General features: G+C 43.8%; 1 protein-coding gene across 5 annotated transcripts; it reads right to left on the reverse strand.

Annotated features, from left to right (window-relative positions):
* Positions 1-1,090: 1,090 nt before the first annotated feature.
* LOC111962677 (AMP deaminase 3) lies at positions 1,091-22,558 on the reverse strand. Of its 5 annotated transcripts, none has more exons than XM_023985953.2 (16): positions 22,238-22,558; positions 15,861-15,968; positions 7,027-7,249; positions 6,622-6,805; positions 6,309-6,474; positions 5,849-6,068; positions 5,610-5,739; positions 5,276-5,470; positions 4,877-5,008; positions 4,640-4,803; positions 4,033-4,159; positions 3,556-3,719; positions 3,238-3,358; positions 2,241-2,414; positions 1,896-2,006; positions 1,091-1,629 (listed from the first exon to the last, which is right to left on the reverse strand). In XM_023985953.2, exons 2-16 carry the CDS (start codon positions 15,916-15,918, stop codon positions 1,453-1,455), a joined length of 2,346 nt encoding a protein of 781 aa, XP_023841721.1. In that variant the 5' UTR covers positions 15,919-15,968; positions 22,238-22,558; the 3' UTR covers positions 1,091-1,452. The 5 variants fall into 5 exon arrangements, with proteins under 5 accessions (XP_023841721.1, XP_023841718.1, XP_023841720.1 ...); XM_023985950.2 differs by having other exon boundaries at positions 7,027-7,252; positions 22,238-22,555; XM_023985952.2 differs by having other exon boundaries at positions 7,027-7,252; positions 15,861-15,963; positions 22,238-22,309.

Raw genomic sequence — 22,558 nt, forward strand, 5'->3', positions numbered from 1 at the left:
GAACTCTTGTATTGACACAGTTGGTAGTATTTGTTGAACAGGACCTGGGAGTGGCAGTGTCCCTCTGGCTCTCATGTTCAACTACAAAACTGGTTTTCTAGTTGAACATGAGAACCAGGTAAGGATTAAGTTCTGCTTTCTCAAAGATCATAAAAAAACCTGCATGCAAATGAGTCGAGGACATGGGTACTGTGTGATTTGCCTAGTATGGTGCTGTTAGCTTGGCTTGATGTGGTGTAGCTTACACAGTACGGCCTTATTAATTTAGCATGGTGCCTTATTCTCTCAGTATTACCATAGCCCGTAACAGTTGGATCTTTCCACCAATTCGGTGCCTTTTGAGAAGTGTAACTTGCTATAAAAAAAGTCTGTTCTCCTAATTTTATATTCTGTCATAAAGAGTACACATTCAACTTAATAAAAACACATTCCCCATCTCGAGGTTAAATAAAAAAATTACTAGAGCCTATTAAGTGCCAAACAGGGTTGACCGTGACAGGGTTGACTGTAGCAGGGTTGACGATTTCATTTTAAATCAGCCATAAATCCCCTTGTGAGAGGGGGAATGGAAACTTGTTGTGTACAACAGGGAGGGGCAATTGAATGCAAACTTCTATCTGTATATCTATGGGTAACAGGGTTGACGTGTTATGCTCGACCTTCTCAGGTTTTCTGCCACTAAACGCCAGCAAATGGCCAAGAAGAGTAGAACCAGCTCACTTGCTTTTACACTATGATTTGACAATTAATGTTCAATGTTTCTTTGAAAAAACTGTTTATAAAGGAATGGTTTCAATATATTAAAACAGAATTTCAGTTCACGTAACATGGTTGACGTTAAAATGAGGGACTGATGTAAATAAATCACTAATCGGATTCAATTAATAATAATTTTTAGAAATTACTTTGTCAAAATAACTAGGGCTTTACCATGATGGTGGAAACATGAGACATTTTGGGGTTAAATGGGTTGAATCTTCCTAGAAGTCACAGAAGGTGCATGTAGGGACATGTAGGGACATGTCGAAATGCTGAGTTTTGGCACTTTAGCAAGTCTTCGTTCAAGTAAAAAATCTGATTGAATTCTCCATGTGGTCTATATTAAAAGTCACATTATTTAATATTAAAGGCTTTTAAAATTCAATATTGGTGCACAATTTCTACATAAAATAACAAAGGGATGCAAAAGGCACTAATTTCATGGAATGACCCAGTACAGTACTTGGCTGTGGTCTAGAGCTGAAATAGAGAGAGACTAGAGGTCACATTATCTCCTGACCCAAACCATACAGTGCTGTCTCAGATACTATCTTTTCACATTGACCTTTCCAGCACGGTTCTAGCAACTACTGTGCAGTGAATGTGTAACCACTGACCAGGCAAGCACTGTACGGCTCAGCTTGGCTAAGCCTGGCTCAGCTCAGTAGTGTGAAAAGGGTCTCTGTGCTGTGGTCACTCTACCTGAGTGCCGCTGGCCTCGGTCTTTACGGCCTCCACCAGGAAGCTGAGCTCATTGCACAGAGTCTCGTGGCGGTAGGCCATGCGGATCTGAGCCACGTTGGTCCGTCTGATGTCATTTCCCTCCGGCCCGTCCTGCAGGTAGTTGGGCCCCAGGAAGTGCTGCTTTTCCTGGCAGGAGTAAAGGGGGATATGTGTGACCTCTGTGACACAGCACACTGAGGCATACTCAGGAATTACATGAGGGGGATGGCTACAGAAATCACTTATGAGGTGACGTCATGGTGTGTTCTCCTGAACTGTCGGCATGAGCGTCATTTTCAGGATGTTGAAGACATCTGTCATAGTCAGCAGGCCAGGCATTACTAGTGTTTACCACAACACTACAATTTATCAAGCAGTTCTATTTACCAAGTATTTTCTGTTGTTTACTGTACCTGATGAGACAGACCACTCTGCAGCACACTGTTCCTGGCGATCTCACACGTGTCACAGGTGCTTAGCTTCCACAGCTGGGCTGCAATGGCATACTCCTCCATCAAGGCCTCCTGCAGCATGGACAAACAGACGGGGGAGTTTTCCCAAAGCTTCTTCGCTAACATATTATTTTATTTCACACACATTGATTTTACAATTGTTACTCTCTTGCGGCTGGGTTGGATAGATATAAAACATTATGGTGATAGCTTCATCTTGCCTTCTGGTGGGCTAGTTGTAACTTCTGCCACATTGCTTACACCTATCCAATCCTTTTAGATCTATCTACTGAAGTGCCCAGTGACCTTGGTGTAGTGGAACTGCATGGGGTCGTCGGTGGACAGGGACACACACAGGCCTTTCTGGAGGAACTCCTTCAGAGGGTTTTTGGAGTACTCCAGGAACAGGCTGTTGTTGCTCAGAGGAGACATGGCGATGGGGACCTGGGCCAGGTAGTACAGGTACTGCAGCACAGGACTCTGGGGAAGGAGAGAGATGGAGAGATGTCAACACTCCCTTTGTCTTGGCCATGACCCATGTCCAGGGCCATGACCGATCAGTTCCCTTTCTAACTGCCTACCTAATTGAGGCAAGTGCTGGCTCGGCTGTCTGCTGCATCTTCTTGATGAAATGGCATCACTACTAAAAGGTCAGCTTCACTGTCAAGTTCCAGAGAAAGCTTTCCCAAACCTCATTCTTTGATTGTGCAATTATAGGTCTTGATTTACTGACCAACCCTTAACATAACAGTTAGGTATGATAAAGCATTAAATAGACAGATGTAACAGATCCCAGATAAATCTGATTACTTCATGATTTGGATGATCAATCATGCAAATATTCTGACTGTAGACTGAAAGTTTACAAAAACACGTAGATCTGTCTGCAAAGACACAGGTTGTTTTTGGTGTACTCGTTTCCACTGAAACTAGAAATATAGCTGAGTAAGCAGCTGATTTGTCATGTATCATCCCAGACATTGGGAACTGAACAGGATGGAGCTGCGTTGATCAATAATGTCCTTTTGACACAAAGATGAAATGTGGAATAACTCAGTTCTCAGTCAGTGGGCTGTCTGACCTTTTGGGTTAAAAAAAAGTTTCTGTAGAAAGCAAGCAAGCAATTTTGTCCGTTTTGGAGATTTGAAATGGATTAGAACAGAAGTGAAAGGCTTCCATTCCCACTGAAAGCTGTGGCTCAGCACCACATTCGAAGATTATAATCCCTGTTACATGTTACGTTACTACTCAATCTTGGCCATTTCATAGGTAATGATTAGGGGTCAGAGTTGAGGTGTCGGACCTTCTTTAGGTTGAGGCCGTGGGAGATGTTGTCGGCCGTGAGGAAGGCAGAGACCAGGTGGGTGATGGACCCGGCCTCGCCACAGTGGGGCCGGAACTGGAAGGTATTGAGGCCTCGTTCCCTGGGGGAAAACAAACAATGACGCGTCACATTACATAAAGACAAAGAAGACATATTTATGTAACAGTAGGACAAATAAATATATATTTTACCGTATATTGCTGAGTCTACCTTTAATCATAGCAGTAGGCTACACATGGGAATACTATCAGTACAATACATGTTTACTTGACACCCTGGTCCGGAGCATGGACTTACTTCCTCAGGTTGTTGAGCACCATGATGTTGGCGTACATGTAGAAGAGGTAGTAACTGTAGGGTGGGTTTTCGCCTGAGGTCCACTCCTCAGGTTTGGGGCTCTTGTAGGAGAACATGTGGTCGCTGTGCTTGGACTCATCATCCACACTGTCGAACCCAGTTACCTACAGGACAGGAGGTGTGGATCTGAACATGTGCCATAGCTGGTGCACGGTAGACATTCTGGCACAATGTCTGCCATGCATGATGCTAGACCCAGGAGGGTGCTACCTATTGGTGGTGGAAGTAGTGAGTTACTCTCATACACTGTAAGATGCTTTGAGACCCAGGGGAAAGTACTACTGTATAAATGCAATCTAATATCAACATTTTGATTATTAGGATGAATGTGAATTATAGCTCTTTCACCAACATTTCTGACTTGTAGAACCAGTTTGATAAAGTTTAGCCACCCTGCCGTGTGTTGTAAATACGCACATATTTCAAGAAAATGTGCATCTCCTTGTTCTTTTGTGGATTGATTGTAGCCTTGAACAGTGGGAGGAAAATATTTTCCAGCAGCTTGGCGTAGTTCGGTATTATGTTCTTCGACTTGAAAATGTCACTGCAAGACAAAACGATACATTTGTGAAACGGATATCTTTAGACATGTAATTTGCTTGATCACTGTAAGACTGATGATGGATTCAGTTCAACTGTTGATTGATTTGATAATAATGTTGACCACTGCCTTTATTTGTACAAGTAGCAGCACCATTCCTTCTAGCCTTTGTGTGTCTTATACACCTGCCATTGATTGGTATGTGCAAACAAGAGCTGGTAATCAACGGGGTAAAAGTTAAATAACAGCTATTAAAAATGGACCATCACCCTGGTTTACAATGTAACATGTCACATTTTATACGTGTCCACTGCCATGGAACAATTACAAGTAGTGTAGTCTTACAAAGACCATTACGGTTGAAGCATTATAGTGTCACTAGTCTTAAAATCAGCATTGAGAGCAGCATTGCCTTTATCTTAATTTTGTCAAGCTTCTGTGCCAGGTTTGGATGTGTATAATTCTTCTATCCGTGGCACTTACTAGATCCTGGGCACCTGGATGACCCAGCGCATGTTGGGGGAGTGCACCTTGTGCTGGATGAACCATGAGGCCAGGCTCTCCCACTCGACAGGGGAGCGGCCGTAGATGGACATACGGGGCTCTGCATGCTGGTACTTACTCTCCTCCAGCTCATGGGCAACTTCCTGTTATAGAGGAAGTGAATAGGATGTTAGAGATGCCCATGATGGTGAAGTTGTGCATAAGTTGACGCTATACCTTGATGATGCGAGCAAAGTATTCCCCTTTGATGTAGTTGTCTGTTTTCAGGTAAATCTCTCGGAGTTCGCTGGCTCCCACTGGGTTGTACTTGGAGTTGAACTTGTCAAAGCGGTGGAATGTTTGCCTTCCCTAAGAGAGTAAACACCATTCTCAGAGAAACTGCTGCCAACTTACATGGAACCTACTGCCAAACTGCAATTGTTTACAGACTTAATTCTGAATATTCATATGTGCATTATAAAGGTGCTATAAACTGCTTATGAACAGTTTAATTGTGAAGCAGAATAGGTGTTTTAAATGTGTTAAATTGATGTAACCTATAAACTGTAATAACCTAAATACTGTCCAATATTATTTCAAGCATTAGAACATTAGGTGTTTTGGGAACATTCTTACAGCGTGAACATCCAGGGAGTCCACAGTGAGGTCATAGGGGTCCATGGACAGGGTGTCAAACACCTGTTTCAAGGTGAGCTTTTGGCCCCCCTTCTCCAGCACCACTCGGTCCGCCTCGGTCTTGTAGGTGGTCTGGATGAACTTCAGCAGGTGTTTTTGGTTCATGCAAGCAGCTGCGTGGATGTGAGTGTCTACCTGGAGGTATGAGGAAACATAAGCCGGAAAAAATGTGTCAGCTTGTTCTAAAGCACAGCTTGAGTCAGTGAAATGTAATCATGGGAGTTTTTCAACCCTATTTATCTGTATTACACCTTAGATTTTATATATCACCAACCTTCCTGACATTATAGAAGTCTCTGTGAGGAACACGTTTCAGCTCCTTCAGCTCAGCCATCTCATTCAGCATCTCATGCAGATAGAACTTGGAGGCCATGAAGTTCAGTCGTCTGTGGCAGTAGGTTTTCCTGTGAGAAGAATGATATTAGATGATATTGCAAACACCGTAATAGATGGGTCATTGAGAATTAGGCAACAGTCAGTGTGAGGTGGTGATGTGGGCGGTGGGGTGTTCACGTGGGCCCGTCGGCGATCATGGCGAGGACATGGCTGAGGTCAATGGCGAAGGTCTCCAGGTCAGGGTAGGGCAGGCTGCGGGGCTGCTGCTGCTTCAGGGCCTCTGCGTCATTGTACACATACACAATACCGTCCTTCATCTGCAATGTGTAGTTCAGATCATCAGGGATGCCCTCCGTAGTGTATGGGTCCTCCCCCTCTTGAGGGCAGGGGCACATGTCTGCAGAGGACAGGATTAGATGGGTGAACAGAGGGGAGAGAGAGGAAACGGCTTAAGAAGTCTCTCGAGTGGAGTTACTTTTCCTTTGGGTTCTTTTCGAAGCTTGAGTTCAGAAGTAATCAAGGCAAAGCTGTTTCTAGAGCACTTTGATCCAAAGTCCTACACTGTAGGACTTGTTAGATTGATGAGCAGGTATTGGTATGTGGTTGATGCCCGGCTGTGTACAGTTTGATTTTCTACCTGGCAAGATCTCCTCCTCCACGTTCCACTTCTGGTTCTCAGCGCTACGGAGGAACTGGGCGGTGGTCCTGGGGAAGCGGTGGTAGGCCAGCCTGGAGTACTTCTCCCTGATAAACAGGGCTTTAATCAGGGTCTTGGCTGCCTGCTCATAGTCCTCCACTGTGATCTGGGAAAAACATGTGTTGACAAAACCATAGGCATTAGAAATGGCCAGCCCATGCCTTGATATAACTTTTCATTCATTGCATGTAGTAGGAAATGATTTGTGATGTGATTAAATGATGAATGTATATGATTGTATAATGCCCCTTACCCCTGCACAATAGTCTCCGCTAATGGTGACCCTCTGGAACTCTAGGGAGTTCTCTGTGATACAGTGGGCGCCAGGGGCGAACAGAGGGGCGACCACAGACAAAGCCCACTCTGGACTGATGTTGAGGGAACTGGGGAACTGCTGAGATAATGACTGGGAACGCTTCATTTTGAAACTCTTCTTCCTGGAGAGACCAACATCATACAAGTCGATAAGTGGAAAATGAGACGTTATGCCGACTCCTATTAAAAATCAAGTGAGGTCAACTCCTTTTTAACTCCATGACATTCAAGTCACTTGAGGAAAATTAACCTCACTGACGAAAAGTCAGCAATTTAAGTTAATTTGACTTGAACGGAATCAAACTGACAATTAGACCCCATTAATTGATTTGTGCCCTCTGACCTTTTAGTGCTCTCCTCAGAGTACTGCTCGGCGATCTCCTTGAGCATCTCTCGCTCCCGGACCTGGTTCATGCCAATGGGACAGTCCTCGGACACCGTGTACATGGACAGGGAATCCTTGGTGTCCTCCTCCTTCAGAGCCGAGGCATACACCTTCTCTGCCAGCAGACGCACTGACTCATCCACCTCGCTCAGCAAGACCTTGGGGAACTGACGCGGCATCTCTACTGAAACAGAGGAACACACAGGAGCTTTTATTATGCAGGATTGATCGAGCATACTGTATACATTAAATATAATGTCCTTTTTTTAGGTTTAACACACATGGTTGTGACATATGCTCAATATCCTTAAAATGTATTTATAAATGACTTATAAATGAAGACTGTTGGTATGATTATTATATATCTTGTTGATTACAGTCATATTTTCACTCTTTTGGTTTAAGTATATGAACTAATACTGCTGTTATGGAAATCAAAACATCTTAGGAGAGGGAATAAATACAAGTACAGCATGGTGAGAGCATGGTGTACTGGGGACACGTGTCCTTGTGTACGAGTCCTTGTCTTCTGTTTTTATGTGCCTTCATTTGCTGCCAGTGTCATAATCATGTTACAGTGAACACAACTTTTCACCAACTAGGTCAACTAGAGACATTGTCACCATTGCACTCCTGGGTTGTAGGTCACTCATTGAGTATGAAGAGAAAAATTGTTCACCCACCCAGCCTCTCTGTGTCCAATTATGTAAGCGACTATATATATTTAGTTTATAAGTCATTTTAGATTTTTTTTWAAATAATGTATTGAAAGGTCCAGTGCAGCTGTTTGTATATCAACATCAAAACACTTATGTGTAACAATTATGTACCTTACTGTAATAGTTTTCCATTAAAATTTGAGAATTTCTTTTTTTTAGCAACAAAAACATTTTTCAAGCAATAATTTTGCTAGGACTGTCTGTGGTCTGAGTGGGGAGGGGGAAATGTAAACTAGCTGTTATTGGCAGAGAGGTTTGGAACTCTCCTTGTTATCGGTCTATTAACCAATTTACCAACTGGTAATGTCACCAGGCAAGCCGAAACTCCCGCCCATGCAAACAGGCTGATTTAAACCAACCACTATCAGGAAATAACACTGATCACACTTTTACAGTTTTAGTTTCATTAGCTGTTGTACAATAGCATATGTTGTAGTGTATGTGGACACCCCTTAAAATTGGTGAATTCTTCTATTTCAGTCACACCCCTTTCTGACAGGTGTATAAAATCGAGCACGCCGCCATGCAATCTCCTTCGACAAAAATTGCCAGTAGAATGGCCGTACTGAAGAGCTCAGTGACTTTCAACATGGCACCGTCATAGGATGCCACCTATCCAACAAGTCAGTTYGTCAAATTTTTGCCCTGCTAGAGCTTCCCCAGTCAACTGTAAGTGCTGTTATTGTGAAGTGGAAATGTCTAGGAGCAACAATGGCTCAGCCGCGAAGCGGTAGGCAACACAAGCTCACAGAACGTGGACCACCAAGTGCTGAAGCGCATAGCGTGTAAAAAATAATTTGTCCTCAGTAGCAACACTCACTACCGAGTTCCAAACTGCCTTTGGAAGCAACGTCAGCACAAGAACTGTTCGTCGAGAGCTTCATACAATGGGTTTCCATGGCTGAGCAGCCGCACACAAGCCTAAGATCACCATGCGCAATGCCTAGCGCCGGCTGGAGTGGTGTAAAGCGCTCCGTCATTCGACTCTGGAGCAGTAGAAACGCATTCTTTGGAGTGATGAATCACACTTCACCATCTGGCAGTCTAACGGATGAATCTGGGTTTGGCGGATGCCAGGAGAACGCTACCTGCCCGAATGCATAGTGCCAACTGTAACGTTTGGTGGAGGAGGAATAATGTGCTGTTTTTCATGGTTCGGGCTAGGCCCCTTAGTTCCAGTGAAGGGAAGTCAATGCTACAGCATACAATGACATTCTACAACAAAACTTCTAACTTTGTGGCAACAGTTTGGTGAAGGCCCTTTCCTGTTTCAGCATGACAATACCTCCGTGCACAAAGCGAGGTCCATACAGAAATGGTTTGTTGAGATCGGTGTAGAAGAACTTGACTGGCCTGCACAGAGCCCTGACCTCAACCCCATCTAACACCTTAAGGATAAATCGGCACGCCGACTGCGAGCCAAGCCTAATCGCCCAACATCAGTGCCCCCACCTCACTAATGCTGTTGTGGCTGAATGGAAGCAAGTCCCTGCAGCAATGTTCCAACATTGGGGAAGGCCTTCCCAGAAGAGTGGAGGCTGTTATAGCAGCAAAGGGGGGACCAACTCCATATTAATGCCCATGATTTTGGAGTGAGATGTTCGACGAGCAGGTGACCACATACTTTTGGTGCACTTTTGGTGCAGTAAAGGTTGAGTATGCATAAAAACCGTTAAGGTTGAGTATACATAAGTATGCATACTGAGTATGCATAAAAACATACAAGTGTGTGTGAGGAGGTGTGTGACACATAGTAGGATATGTAAATATATAAAGTGTTAATGAACTTATGGCTGATCATGGCAATATGAATACCGCACAGGATGCAAAAAATATATATATTTTCTAATATGGACCATATTGGGGAACTGCCTCCCCATTCCCCCCAACAAAAAACAAATATACCACTATTAGGGCAACAATTAAGAAGTTTAAAACCATTGGAATGATGGTAAACTTGCTTGGTATTGGACACCATTCCCTGGTATTAGATAATAAAAGCCTTTATTGAGAGCAACCAACCAATGTAAATCCTGGAGTTTGCTAAACGGCATTGGCACATGGATAAGAACTGGGTGTTATGGTCAGATGAGATGAAAATATAGCTATTTGGCCATGCACACTAGTGGTGGGTTTGGCCTCGAAAGAAGAATGCAAATGCAGAAAATAACCTTATACATACTGTAAAATATGGTGGTGGATCTTTGATGTTATGGGGCTGTTTTGCTTCCATTGTTTCTGAGGCCCTTGTTAAGGTCAATGGCATCGTGTGAACTCTACCGTGTACTAGGATATTTTTGCCAAAAACCTGGTTGCCTCTAGAAGGAGGCTGAAATTTGGCCGCAAGTGGATCGTCCAGCAAGAAAATAACCCCAAGCACAAATCAAAATCTACAAAGAAATTATTAATTGACCACAAAATCAACATTTTGAAATGGCCATCTATGTCTCCGGACTTGAACCCCGTTGAAAACCTGTGGTTTGAATTAAAGAGGGCAGTCCATAAGCGCAGACAAACGGATATCAAGGATCTGGAAGGATTCTGTATTGAGGAATTGTCTAAGATCTCTCCCAATGTGTTCTCTAATCTCATAAAATATTTTAGAAAAAGTCTCAGTGCCGTTATCCTCACAAGGGGAGGGTGCCGGAGTATTGAAAACAGGGGTGCCAATCATTTTAACACCTATCTATTTTAGATTGTATTATTATTCTCTTTCTCTGAGCAATTGTATTAGAATACAATATTATAATTGTCCCTTTTTTTTGCATTGACAATATACTGTAGCTCGGTATTTGTATTATTTTATATATATTTCTTTTTAGCGCATCTTTATCAAGGGTGCCAATCATTTTGGATGTGACTACATACAACACAGTCAACAACTGTGTATATTAGGTGAGTTTTAATGATAGCAAAAAACGGTGTTATTTATTAAGTGTTTTACTTGCTGTCATGATTTAGTTGTTGACTTTGTGTCTGTGTATCACGTATACTCCCTCACCCAGGGCTCGAAGTCATCAAGCTGCTCATTGTTACGCACACCTGTCACCATCGCTACGCACATCAGCGCCTCATCAGACTCACCTGCACTCAATCACCTGCCTGATTACCTTCCCTATAAATGTCACTCCCTTTGGTTCTTTCCCTAGGCGTTATTGTTTCTGTTCCAGTGTTCATGTCTGTACACTACCTGTGTTTTTTGTTTTGGTCTATGTTGATTTATTTATAAAATACACTCCCTGAACTTGCTTCCCAACTCCCAACGTACATGGTGAGGAAGGTCAATGCCTCTACACACCATAACATAGAATCCAAACACACATCATCATCAAACTGTCAACTTATCCTAACTGATTTTAATTTCCTCTGAAAATGCCCCTTTCTCTGCGTTTGGCTATTGTCACAGTCTTTTCCTGCACATAGGAAGTGCTCTATCCCGTAGATCCTGACACTCAGAGTTCCCCAAGCCATAGGCATTCAATGACCTCTGCCTTTCATATAACGTCCATCATCACACAACACAACAAGATGGTCAGTAGGTAGCTTTATCGCTCACTCTTACCTTCTGCAGTCATCCGGGCCATGCCTGGCTCTCTGGCTCTGAGTGACGAGCCTGTATTTCCCAGTGGTGACTCTGTCTCTCTTGTGAATCTTTTTCTATGACTGTGTTGATCACTACTATGATGCAGGTGTGGCTCCCTGTTGTGACTGTCTTGGTCTCTGTTTTGACTGTAGTCTCTAACTGCTTGTTGTGACTGTCTTGGTCTCTGTTTTGACTGTAGTCTCTAACTGCCTGTTGTGACTGTCTTGGTCTCTGTTTTGCACTAGCTCTCCGCTGGCTGTTGGACTGTCTTGGTCTCTTGTTTTGACTGTAGTCTCTAACTGCTGTTGTGACTGTCTTGGTCTCTGTTTTGACTAGTCTCTGCTGCCTGTTGTGACTGTCTTGGTCTCTGTTTTGACTGTCGTCTCTAATGCTTGTTGTGACTGTCTTGGTCTCTGTTTTGACTGTAGTCTCTAACTGCCTGTTTGTGACTGTCTTGGTCTCTGTTTTGATGTAGTCTCTAACTGCCTGTTGTGGACTGTCTTGGTCTCTGTTTTGACTGTAGTCTCTAACTGCCTGTTGTGACTGTCTTGGTCTCTGTTTTGACTGTAGTCTCTAACTGCCTGTTTGTGACTGTCTTGGTCTCTGTTTTGACTGTCGTCTCTAACTGCCTGTTGTGACTGTCTTGGTCTCTGTTTTGACTGTAGTCTCTAACTGCTTGTTGTGACTGTCTTGGTCTCTGTTTTGACTAGTCTCTCTAACTGCCTTGTTGTGACTGTCTTGGTCTCTGTTTTGACTGTCATCTCTAACTGCTGTTGTGACTGTCTTGGTCTCTGTTTTGACTGTCGTCTCTAACTGCTGTTGTACTGTCTTGGTTCTTGTTTTGACTAGTCTCTAGCTGCCTGTTGTGACTGTCTTGGTCTCTGTTTTGACTGTAGTCTCTCTAACTGCCTGTTGTGACTGTCTTGGTCTCTGTTTTGACTGTAGTATACTGCTTGTTGTGACTGTCTTGGTCTCTGTTTTGACTGGTATCTCTAACTGCTTGTTGTGACTGTCTTGGTCTCTGTTTTGACTGGTAATCTCTAACTGCTTGTTGTGACTGTCTTGGTCTCTGTTTTGACTGTCGTTCTCTAACTGCTTGTTGTGACTGTCTTGGTCTCTGTTTTGACTGTAGTCTCTAACTGCTTGTTGTGACTGTCTTGGTCTCTGTTTTGACTGTAGTCTCTAACTGCTTGTTGTGACTGTCTTGGTCTCTGTTTTGACTGTAGTCTCTAACTGCTGTTTGTGACTGTCTTGGTCTCTGTTTTGACTGTAGTCTCTAACTGCTTGTTGTGACTGTCTTGGTCTCTGTTTTGACTGTCGTTTCTAACTGCTTGTTGTGACTGTCTTGGTCTCTGTTTTGACTGTAGTCTCTAACTGCTTGTTGTGACTGTCTTGGTCTCTGTTTTGACTGGTAATCTCTAACTGCTTGTTGTGACTGTCTTGGTCTCTGTTTTTGACTGTCGTCTCTAACTGCTTGTTGTGACTGTCTTGGTCTCTGTTTTGACTGTCGTCTCTAACTGCCTGTTGTGACTGTCTTGTTCTCTGTTTTGACTGTCGTCTCTAACTGTTGTTGTGACTGTCTTGGTCTCTGTTTTGACTGTAGTCTCTAACTGCTTGTTGTGACTGTCTTGGTCTCTGTTTTGACTGTAGTCTCTAACTGCCTCTGTCTCTTCAGTGTGATACAGTGTCTTTATCTCTTTCAGTGTGTCTTTCTCTGGCTTTGCTCAGTTGTTTATCAACTCCTGTCTCTGTATGAGGCAGCTGGTTGTTGCTGTGTCTTGAGTATCCTTCTCCCTCTCTATTTCAGGAGACTGGGAGCATCACGGAGACCGCGCCAGCTAATCCAAGCTGTGTATATCACAACTGTCTCTCAGCACGGAGGGTGAGGCAGTGACTTACTGTAGTATGGGCTGATGGCTTCTTGACCACCCACAACGCACTGTAACAGTTCTAAGGGGAACAGGAGAGCAGAGGACATAATGCTTTCTTGAATAGATCATTACTGGCAGGAGGCAACCTCTTTGCCTTTGATCTTCTAGCCATGTCCTTGAGGGAGGCAAGCAAGATGCTCTGCTAAACGACAAAGAGAAAACACATGCTTGTCTGTCTGTACCAGCTGCCTCTACTAAAAGCCATACCCAGAACTGGGCCCTGACTGCCTGCCAGGAGCATAGCAACCACGCCCTTTACTGTGTTGGCCAGACAACTGAGATTAAACAGGTTTCCATAATCCAGAACAGGACCAAAAATACAAGTACCTGACAGAATAAAATGTGCTGTGCCCATTAGAGCTAATGGCAATGTATGTGTCACGTCCTGACCATAGAGAGCCCTTATTTTCTATGGTAGAGTAGGTCAGGGCGTGACTGGGGGTTAGTCTAGTTTATATTTTGTATGTGGGGTTCTAGTTTTGTTTTTCTTTGTTGGTGATTTTGTATGATTCCCAATTAGAGGCAGCTGGTAATCGTTGTCTCTAATTGAGGATCATATTTAGGTAGCTTGTTTTTACCTGTGTTTTGTGGGATATTGTTTATGGGTAGTTGTATGTCAGCACTCCCTTGTCGTTTCGTTCTTGCTTTATTGTTTTGTGCGTTTCAATAAATATAGATGTGGAACCCAGATCACGCTGCACGTTGGTCCGAGTATGCTTCTAACGATCGTGACAGTATGGAACACTGACCCTGAAACATTGTGCCATACTGAATGAAACACACCGAAACAGCCAGGACACAATGTTGCAGGAAACTGCATACATTCCCAACCCCATATACTTTGATAGACCTTGACGTAGGATACCAGGCATAGAGTACCGAATCTTGTTTGCAGTGAGTGGCCTAGTGTCCGCCTTTACCCTTACTATACGCTGGGTGTCAACAGACAAGCTTTCCCCCCAAGCCCTTACATAAGCAAACATAATGTAATCCAGCAGCAGTATGCTGAATCACCAGGGTGACAAATGCTAGGAACTATTTGTGCTGTGTAATAATAACACCAGTCCACTGACAGGGAATGGAAAGGGTCTGGAAAAAGACAGCTAGAGGGCAGTTCGAAATATGTAAATCATATCCAGTCAAAACATGCAAAACCCCAAAAGAATGTCGACACACAGGACTACTACTTACTCCAAAGTGTAATAAAGCTGAGAAGGTGGTAGATACAGTAAGTTGTGCATTGTTTACCTGTTCAGAGTTGTGTCCTGTTGCTACAGAATCAGATGAGTGGAGTGTGTGGTGCTCTCAGGGGACTAGTTCTATTTATTTGAATTTCTTTACAGCTGAGCGGCATCTCCTGGCCTCTCCTTTCTTTGCAGGAAAACAATTGGGAGAAACTTGACTCAGCCTGTGAGGTGTTGCTGTAGTACATGCCCATCCCACAGAGCTCTGTGTATGTGTGTCAGTCCTGTCTTGTCTTGCCCTCCCCAGACACAAAACTACTTCCCCATCTTTCACTCCCACTCAGAGCCACACATAACCACAACCTCTCTCAAGTTACTGTTATGTTTGAGTAACTTTGGCATTGCAATTGTATTATGTAACACCTCTTATGAATTATTGTGAAGACAGACCAGACAGACACCATACAAATGGTAGTCAGAGTCAATCATTACACTGTTGTGTGTGAAAGCACACAAAACACACCTTAAACTTAGCGTAGGCATGGGCTCTGTAGGCTTAAGCTCACTTGATAAACCAGCTCCTGCGTAACAGTATGGTGACAGCGAGGCCTCTAAATTTAGGAAAGAGAAGGTCTCTTACACCATTCAGCAGAGATAAGAGAACCAGCTCCCTTATTACCAACAGCAACTCAGTTATAGAGGAAGTGTTTACAGACATACTATATGGAATGTTGGTACAGAGGCTATGCTCTCTTTAAAGGCCTGGCATGTGACAATCTCTCCAAATTGTTTCTCTCTCTGTGATGAAAAAAGCTGAAGTTACATGCAGTAGTACCACATTCAACCTGGCATGTGTCACATTTTGTGGGTCACTCATACCACATACCATATTTCCTCTATCAAGACATACTAATGTAGTAATATCGCCAAATAAAATACAATGTTACACCCATGCTTGCGGTGCTGCACATGATTATGAGTGTATGTGTATCAACTCAATCAACACAGTATTGTTCAGCGTAAATGTGTGTGTCTTGTTATTGCACCCTGCTGTACAGTATGTCCAGGACACTCATGCCCTGTTCTTAGCTCATAAATGCTGGTAGAGAACAATGGAATGCCCTGGGCTGCATTCTCACCTCAGAATTCAGATCATTTTTGGGCAGAGAGTCAAGAAATGTCAGGGCTGGCATGGTATCTGAGCGCAGAGTAGAAGCTGCTACACTAGATTTTCCTTATGCGATCACGTAATTTTGGCCCAGTTGCTGTCTTTCTTGCATTGATATGTGTGTAAAAGTACATGCGAATATGCATGTGCAAAGTGCGTGCAGGTGCGTCTCTGCGTGTGTGAGTGGGTTTCCACTGCATTGCTTACTTTTCCCCAAGTTGTGAGTGGACTTCTGCTTGAATTGGGGCGTGTCTCTTCTCTTCATCTTCTTTAATATCTGGGCCAATTATGCAAAATGTACAGGAAACACCTAAACTGCAGAATACAAGGCAAGATTATAAAACCATGGTTCACAGAGAATAAAAATAGAACTCACTAGCTAGATTACACTACACTATCATTATCATAAGGCTCAAAGCTGGGTCTTTACAGTGTTGTAACTGCTATACATTTAGTAATTTAATCATWWGAGGAAAAAATATCAGAATTGGGCTGCCTGTGCAAATGCATCCTACGAGAGACAGAATAAGTGGTTACAGTGCATTCAGAAAGTATTCATACCCCTTGATTTTTTCAAAATTTTGTTGTTACAGCCTGAATTGTAAATGGACAAAATTGAGATTTTGTGTCAATGGCCTACACACAATACCCCATAATGTGAAAGTATTTTTTTAATACATTTTTACAAATTGATAAATAATGAAAGCTGAAATGTCTTGAGTCAATAAGTACTCAACCCCTTTGTTATGGCAAGCCTAAATAAGTTCAGGAGTAAAAATATAAAGTAAAAAAGTTTAAAAAAGCACCAGACCATTTTTTTTCAATTTTTGCATAAAACGACATACCCAGATCTAACTGCCTGCAGCTCAGGACCTGAAGCAAGGATATGCATATTCTTGAAACCATTTGAAAGGAAACGCTTTTGTAGTTTGTGGAAATGTGAAATGAATGTAGGATTATATAACACATTAGATCTGGTAAAAGAATAAGATGGTGCCGACAGAGATTGTCGCCKCGCTTCGAGTCCTTAGGAAACTATGCAGTGTTTWGTTTTTTTATGTATTATTTATTACATTGTTACACCAGGAAATCTTAAGTCTTATTACATACAGCCGGGAATAACTATTGGATATAAGAGCGACGTCAATTTACCAGGAATACGACTTTCCCGAAGCGGTTACTCTGTTTGGACCACCACCCAGGACAATGGATCTAATCACAGAAGCCGACCCAAAACAAAGGTGCCGCAGAAGGGGCAGACGGAGCGGCCTCCTGGTCAGGCTTCGTAGACGTGCACATCGCCCACCTCTCCCGAGTATACTATTCGCCTACTACCTGATAACAAGGTAGACGAAATTCGAGCAAGGGTTGCCTTCCAGAGAGACATCAGAGATTGTAACAACCTATGTTTCATAGAAACATGGCTCCCTCGGGATATGTTGTCGGAATCGGTTCAGCCACCGTGCTTCTACCATGCATCGCGCCGACAAAGATAAACACCTCTCTGTGAAGAGGAAGGGCGGGGGTTTATGATTCATGATTACTGACTCATGGTGTAATCATAACAACATACAGGAACTCAAGTCCTTCTGCTCACYCGACCTAGAATTCCTTAAAATCAAATGCCGGCCATATTACCTCCCAAGAGAATTCTCGTCAGTTATCGTCACAGCTGTGTACATTCCCCCTCAAGCAGACACCACGACGGCCCTCAAGGAACTTCACTAGACTCTATATAAACTGGAAACCATATATCTTGAGGCTGCATTTATTGTAGCTGGGGATTTTAACAAAGCAAATTTGAGAACAAGGCTACCTAAATTCTATCAGCATATCGATTGTAGTACTCGCGGGGGTAATACACACGATCACTGCTACTCTAACTTCCGCGATGCATATAAAGCCCTCCCTTTGGCAAATCCAACCACGATGCCATCTTGCTCCTACCGTCTTGCCAGTACAGGGACAAAGTGGGGTCGCAATACAACGGATCAGACACGAGACGTATGTGGCAGGGTCTACAGGAAATCCCGGAMTACAAAAAGAAAACCAGCCACGTCACGGACACCGAWGTCACGCATCCAGACAAACCCCCCTCTCCTTCTCCGTGGCCGAAGTGAGTAAAACATTTAAACGTGTTAACCCTTGCAAAGCTGCTGGCCCAGACGGCATCCCTAGCTGCGTCCTCAGAGCATGCACAGACCAGCTGGAAGATGTGTTTACGGACATATTCAATCGCTCCCTATTCCAGTCTGCTGTCCCCACATGCTTCAAGATGGCTACCATTGTTCCTGTACCCAAGAAGACAAAAATAACTGAACTAAATGACTACCGCCCCGTAGCACTCACTTCTGTCATCATGAAGTGCTTTGAGAGACTAGTCAAGGATCATATCACCTCTACCTTACCTGCCACCCTAAACCCACTTCAGTTTGCATACTGCCCAGATGATGCAATTGCCATCACACTGCACACTGCCCTAGCCCATCTGGACAAGAGAAATACCTATGTAAGAATGTTGTTCATTGACTACAGCTCAGCATTCAACACCATAGTACCCTCCAAGCTCATCATCAAGCTGGAGACCCTGGGTCTCAACCCCGCCCTGTGCAATTGGGTCCTGGACTTTCTGACGGGCCACCCCCAGGTGGTGAAGGTAGAAGACAACATCTCCACTTCGCTGACCCTCAACACTGGGGCCCCACAAGGGTGCGTGCTCAGCCCCCTGCTGTACTCCCTGTTTACCCACGACTGCGTGGCCATGCATGCCTCCAACTCAATCATCAAATTTACAGATGACACAACAGTAGTGGGCTTGATTACCAACGACGACGAGACGGCCTACAGGGAGGAGGTGAGGGCTCTCGGAGTGTGGTGTCGGAAAACAACCTCTCACTCAATGTCAACAAAACAAAGGAGATGATCGTGGACTTCAGGAAACAGCAGAGGGTGCACCCCTCTATCTACATCGAAATGACAGCAGTGGAGAAGGTGGAGAGTTTTTAGTTCCTCAGTGTACACATCACAGACAAACTGAAATGGTCCACCCACACAGGCAGTGTTGTGAAGAAGGCACAACAGCGCCTCTTCAACCTCAGGAGGCTGAAGACATTTGGCTTGTCACCCAAAACCCTGACACACTTTCACAGATGCACAATCGAGAGCATCCTGTCTCACTCTATCACAGCTTGGTACAGCAACTGCACTGCCCTCAACCACAAGGCTCTCCAGAGGGTAGTGAGGTCTGCACARCGCATTACCGGGGGCAAACTACCTGCCCTCCATGACACCTACAGCACCCGATGTCACAGGAAGGCCAAAAAAATAATCAAGGACAACAATCACCCGAGCCACTGCCATTTCACACCGCTACCATCCAGAAGGCGAGGCCAGTATGTCACGTTCCTGACCTGTTTTCCGTTGTTTTTGTATTTGWTTAGTATGGTCAGGGCGTGAGCTGGGTGGGTAGTCTATGTTATGTGTTTCTATGTTGGGTTCAATGTGTTGCCTGATATGGTTCTCAATTAGGGGCAGGTGTTTGACGTTTCCTCTGATTGAGAACCATATTAAGGTAGGCTGTTCWCACYGTTTGTTTGTGGGTGATTGTYTTCCGTGTCAGTGTTTGTTACCACACRGGACTGTTTCGTTTGTCTAGTCTGTTCCTGTTYGTGCGTTCTTCGTTTTTATGTAAGTTCTCATGTTCAGGTCGGTCTACGTCGTTTTTTGTTTTGTAATTTCTCAAGTGTATTTCGTGTTCGTCTTGTCTAAATAAATTCATCATGTCTTCACAACACGCTGCGTTTTGGTCCGATCCCTACACCCTACACCTCTTCAGAAGAAGAGGAGGAAAACAGCCGTTACACAGTACAGGTGCATCAAAGCTGGGACCAAGAGACTGAAAAACAGCTTATATCTCAAGGCCATCAGACTGCGAAACAGCAGTCACTAACTCAGAGAGGCTGCTTTCTATACTTAGACCCAATCACTGGCCACTTTAATAAATGGATCACTAGTCACTTTAAACAATGCCACTTGAAATAATGCCACTTTAATAATGTTTACATATCTTACATTACTCCTATTACATGTATATACTGTATTTTATTTATTTTATACCATATTGCACCTTGCCTGTGCCGCTCGGCCATCGCTCATCCATATATTTATATGTACATATTCTCATTCACCCCAGTAGATTTGTGTGTATTAGGTAGTCGTTGGGGAATTGTTAAATTACTTGTTAGACTTTACTGCACTGTCGGAACTATAAGCACAAGCATTTCGCTACATTCGCATTAATATCTGCTAACCATGAGTATGTGACCAATAAACCCCGGAAACAGCAGGGGTTCAAACTGTAAAACCCAGTTCCTACATTTTAATATAAAAATTGATTTTATCAAACAAAACTATGCTACATTTTATCTCAGGGACCCTCAGGATGACACATGAGAGCTATATTACTGAATGTAAGTACATTATTTACCTTCAGAGGTGAATGTATCAAACCAGTTACCGAGATAAAAGTGTTTGTTGTTGTTGTGCACTCTCCTCAAACAATGGTATTTTTTCACTGTATAGCTACTGTGAAATGGACAGTGCAGTTGAATTAACAAGATTTCAAGCTTTCTGCACATATAAGACACGCATATGTCCTGGAAAGTTGGCTGTTACTTACAACTTCATTCTAGTCACATTAGCGCACGTTAGCAAAAACCATCCCAGTATAGGGACACCGATCCCGTAGAGGTTAACCACTTTAACCCAATGCTGGCGCTAAGACCACACTCATGAGCTGTCTAGGGCCATAAGCAAACAAGAAAATGCTCGGCCAGAGGTGGCGCTCCTAGTGGCCGGTGACTTTAATGTAGGAAAACTGAAATCTGTTTTACCTCATTTCTACCAGCATGTCACCTGTGCCTCTAGTGGTGAAAAAACTCTAGATCGCTTTTACTCCACACACAGAGATGCGTACAAAGCTCTCTGTCGCCCTCCATTTGGCAAATCTCACCATAACTATCCTCTTGAGCAAAAACTCAAACTTATAAGAAATCTAAGGTAACCTGTCTAAATGACTACCGACCCGTAGCACTCACGTCTGTAGCCATGAAATGCTTTGGAAGGCTGGTCATGGCTCACATCAACACCGTCATTCAAAACACCCTGGACCCACTCCAATTCACATACCGCCCCAACAGATTCACAGATGACGCAATCTCTATTGCACTCCACACTTCCCTTCCCCACCTGGAAAAAAAGGAACACATATGTGAGAATGCACCGTGCCCTCCAAGTTCATCACTAAACTAAGGACCCTGGGATTAAACACCTCACTCTGCAACTTGATCCTGGGCAACACATCTGCCATGCTGACCCTCAACACGGGGGCCCCACAGGCAATCCTGTATTCCCTGTTCACCCACGACTGCATGGCCGCATACAACTGCAGCACCATCATTAAGTTTGCAGACGACACAGTGGTGGTAGGCCTGATCCCTGGCGATGATGAGACAGCCTACAGGGAGGAGGTCAGAGACATTGCAGTGTTGAGCAAGGACAACAACCTCTCCCTCATCGTCAGCAAGACAAAGGAGCTGATCACAGACTACAGGAAATGGAGGGCCGAGCACGCCCCATCCTCATCGACTGGGCTGTTGTGGAACAGGTCGAGATCTTTGGGACAAGTCTCTGAATGTCCTTGAGTGGCCCAGCCAGAGCACGGACTTGAACCCGATCGAACATCTCTGGAGAGACCTGAAAATAACTGTGCAGCGACGCTCCCCATCCAACCTGACAGAGCTTGAGATGATCTGCAGAGAAGAATGGGCAAAACTCCCCAAATACAGGTGTGTTCCAAACTTGTAGCGTCATACCCAGAAAGACTCATAGCTGTAATCGCTACCAAAGGTGATTTTAACATGTATTGACTCAGGGGTGTGAATACGTATGTAAATGAGATATATCTGTATTTCATTCTCAATAAATTAGCAAATAATTCTGAAAACAAAATTATTGTCACACCCTGATCTGTTTCACCTGTCCTTGTGCTTGTCTCCAACCCCCTCCAGGTGTCGCCCATCTTCCCCATTATCCCCTGTGTATTTATACATTTGTTTTCTGTTTGTCTGTGCCAGTTCGTCTTGTTTGCCAAGTCAACCAGCGTTTTTCTCCTAGCTCCTGTTTTTCCCAGTCTCTGTTTTTCTCTTCCTCCTGGTTCTGACCCTTGCCCATCCTGACTCTGTGCCCGGCTGCCTGACCATTCTGCCTGCCCCTGACCTCGAGCCTGTCTACTGCCCTGTACCGTTTTGGACTCTGACCTGGTTATGAACTCTTGCCTGTCCCCGACCTGCCTTTTGCCTACCCCCTTGGACTATAATAAATATCAGAGCTCAAACCATCTGCATCTGGGTCTCACCTTCTGTCGTTATAATTGTATTTAATCAATTTTAAATTCTGGCTGTAACACAACACAAAGTCAAGGGGTACGAATACTTTCTGAATGTACTGTAGGTACAGTGGGTATGCACATAAACAAAGGTGTATGTATTTATATGCAAGTGTGTTAGGTTTGAAGCTGCTCTTACCTGGTCTGTGTTGTTAAACAGTGGAGAACACCTCTCTCTCAGCTGCTTTAGACGGATGTGTGCGTGCAAGCAAAATGAGCAGGCGCACAGCTAGTTAATCCCTTCACTGCCGGCTGGGAAACAAAAATAACCAGTTTATGCAAATAATTGCACCATGAAGTGAAACTGTAAAATAACAAAAGTTATGTTTCAATAAGAGTGATACACGTTTGACTACATGTAGCCCAACTAAACCTAACTTTCCTGAGAGTATGATGGAAAGTGTTTCAATGTCCGTAAGCCAACTTCCTTATATGCTTTTTTTCTCTCTCTTTTTTTTGT

This window comes from Salvelinus sp. IW2-2015, linkage group LG4q.1:29, assembly GCF_002910315.2.
Source record: "Salvelinus sp. IW2-2015 linkage group LG4q.1:29, ASM291031v2, whole genome shotgun sequence".
Lineage (NCBI taxonomy): Eukaryota > Metazoa > Chordata > Actinopteri > Salmoniformes > Salmonidae > Salvelinus > Salvelinus sp. IW2-2015.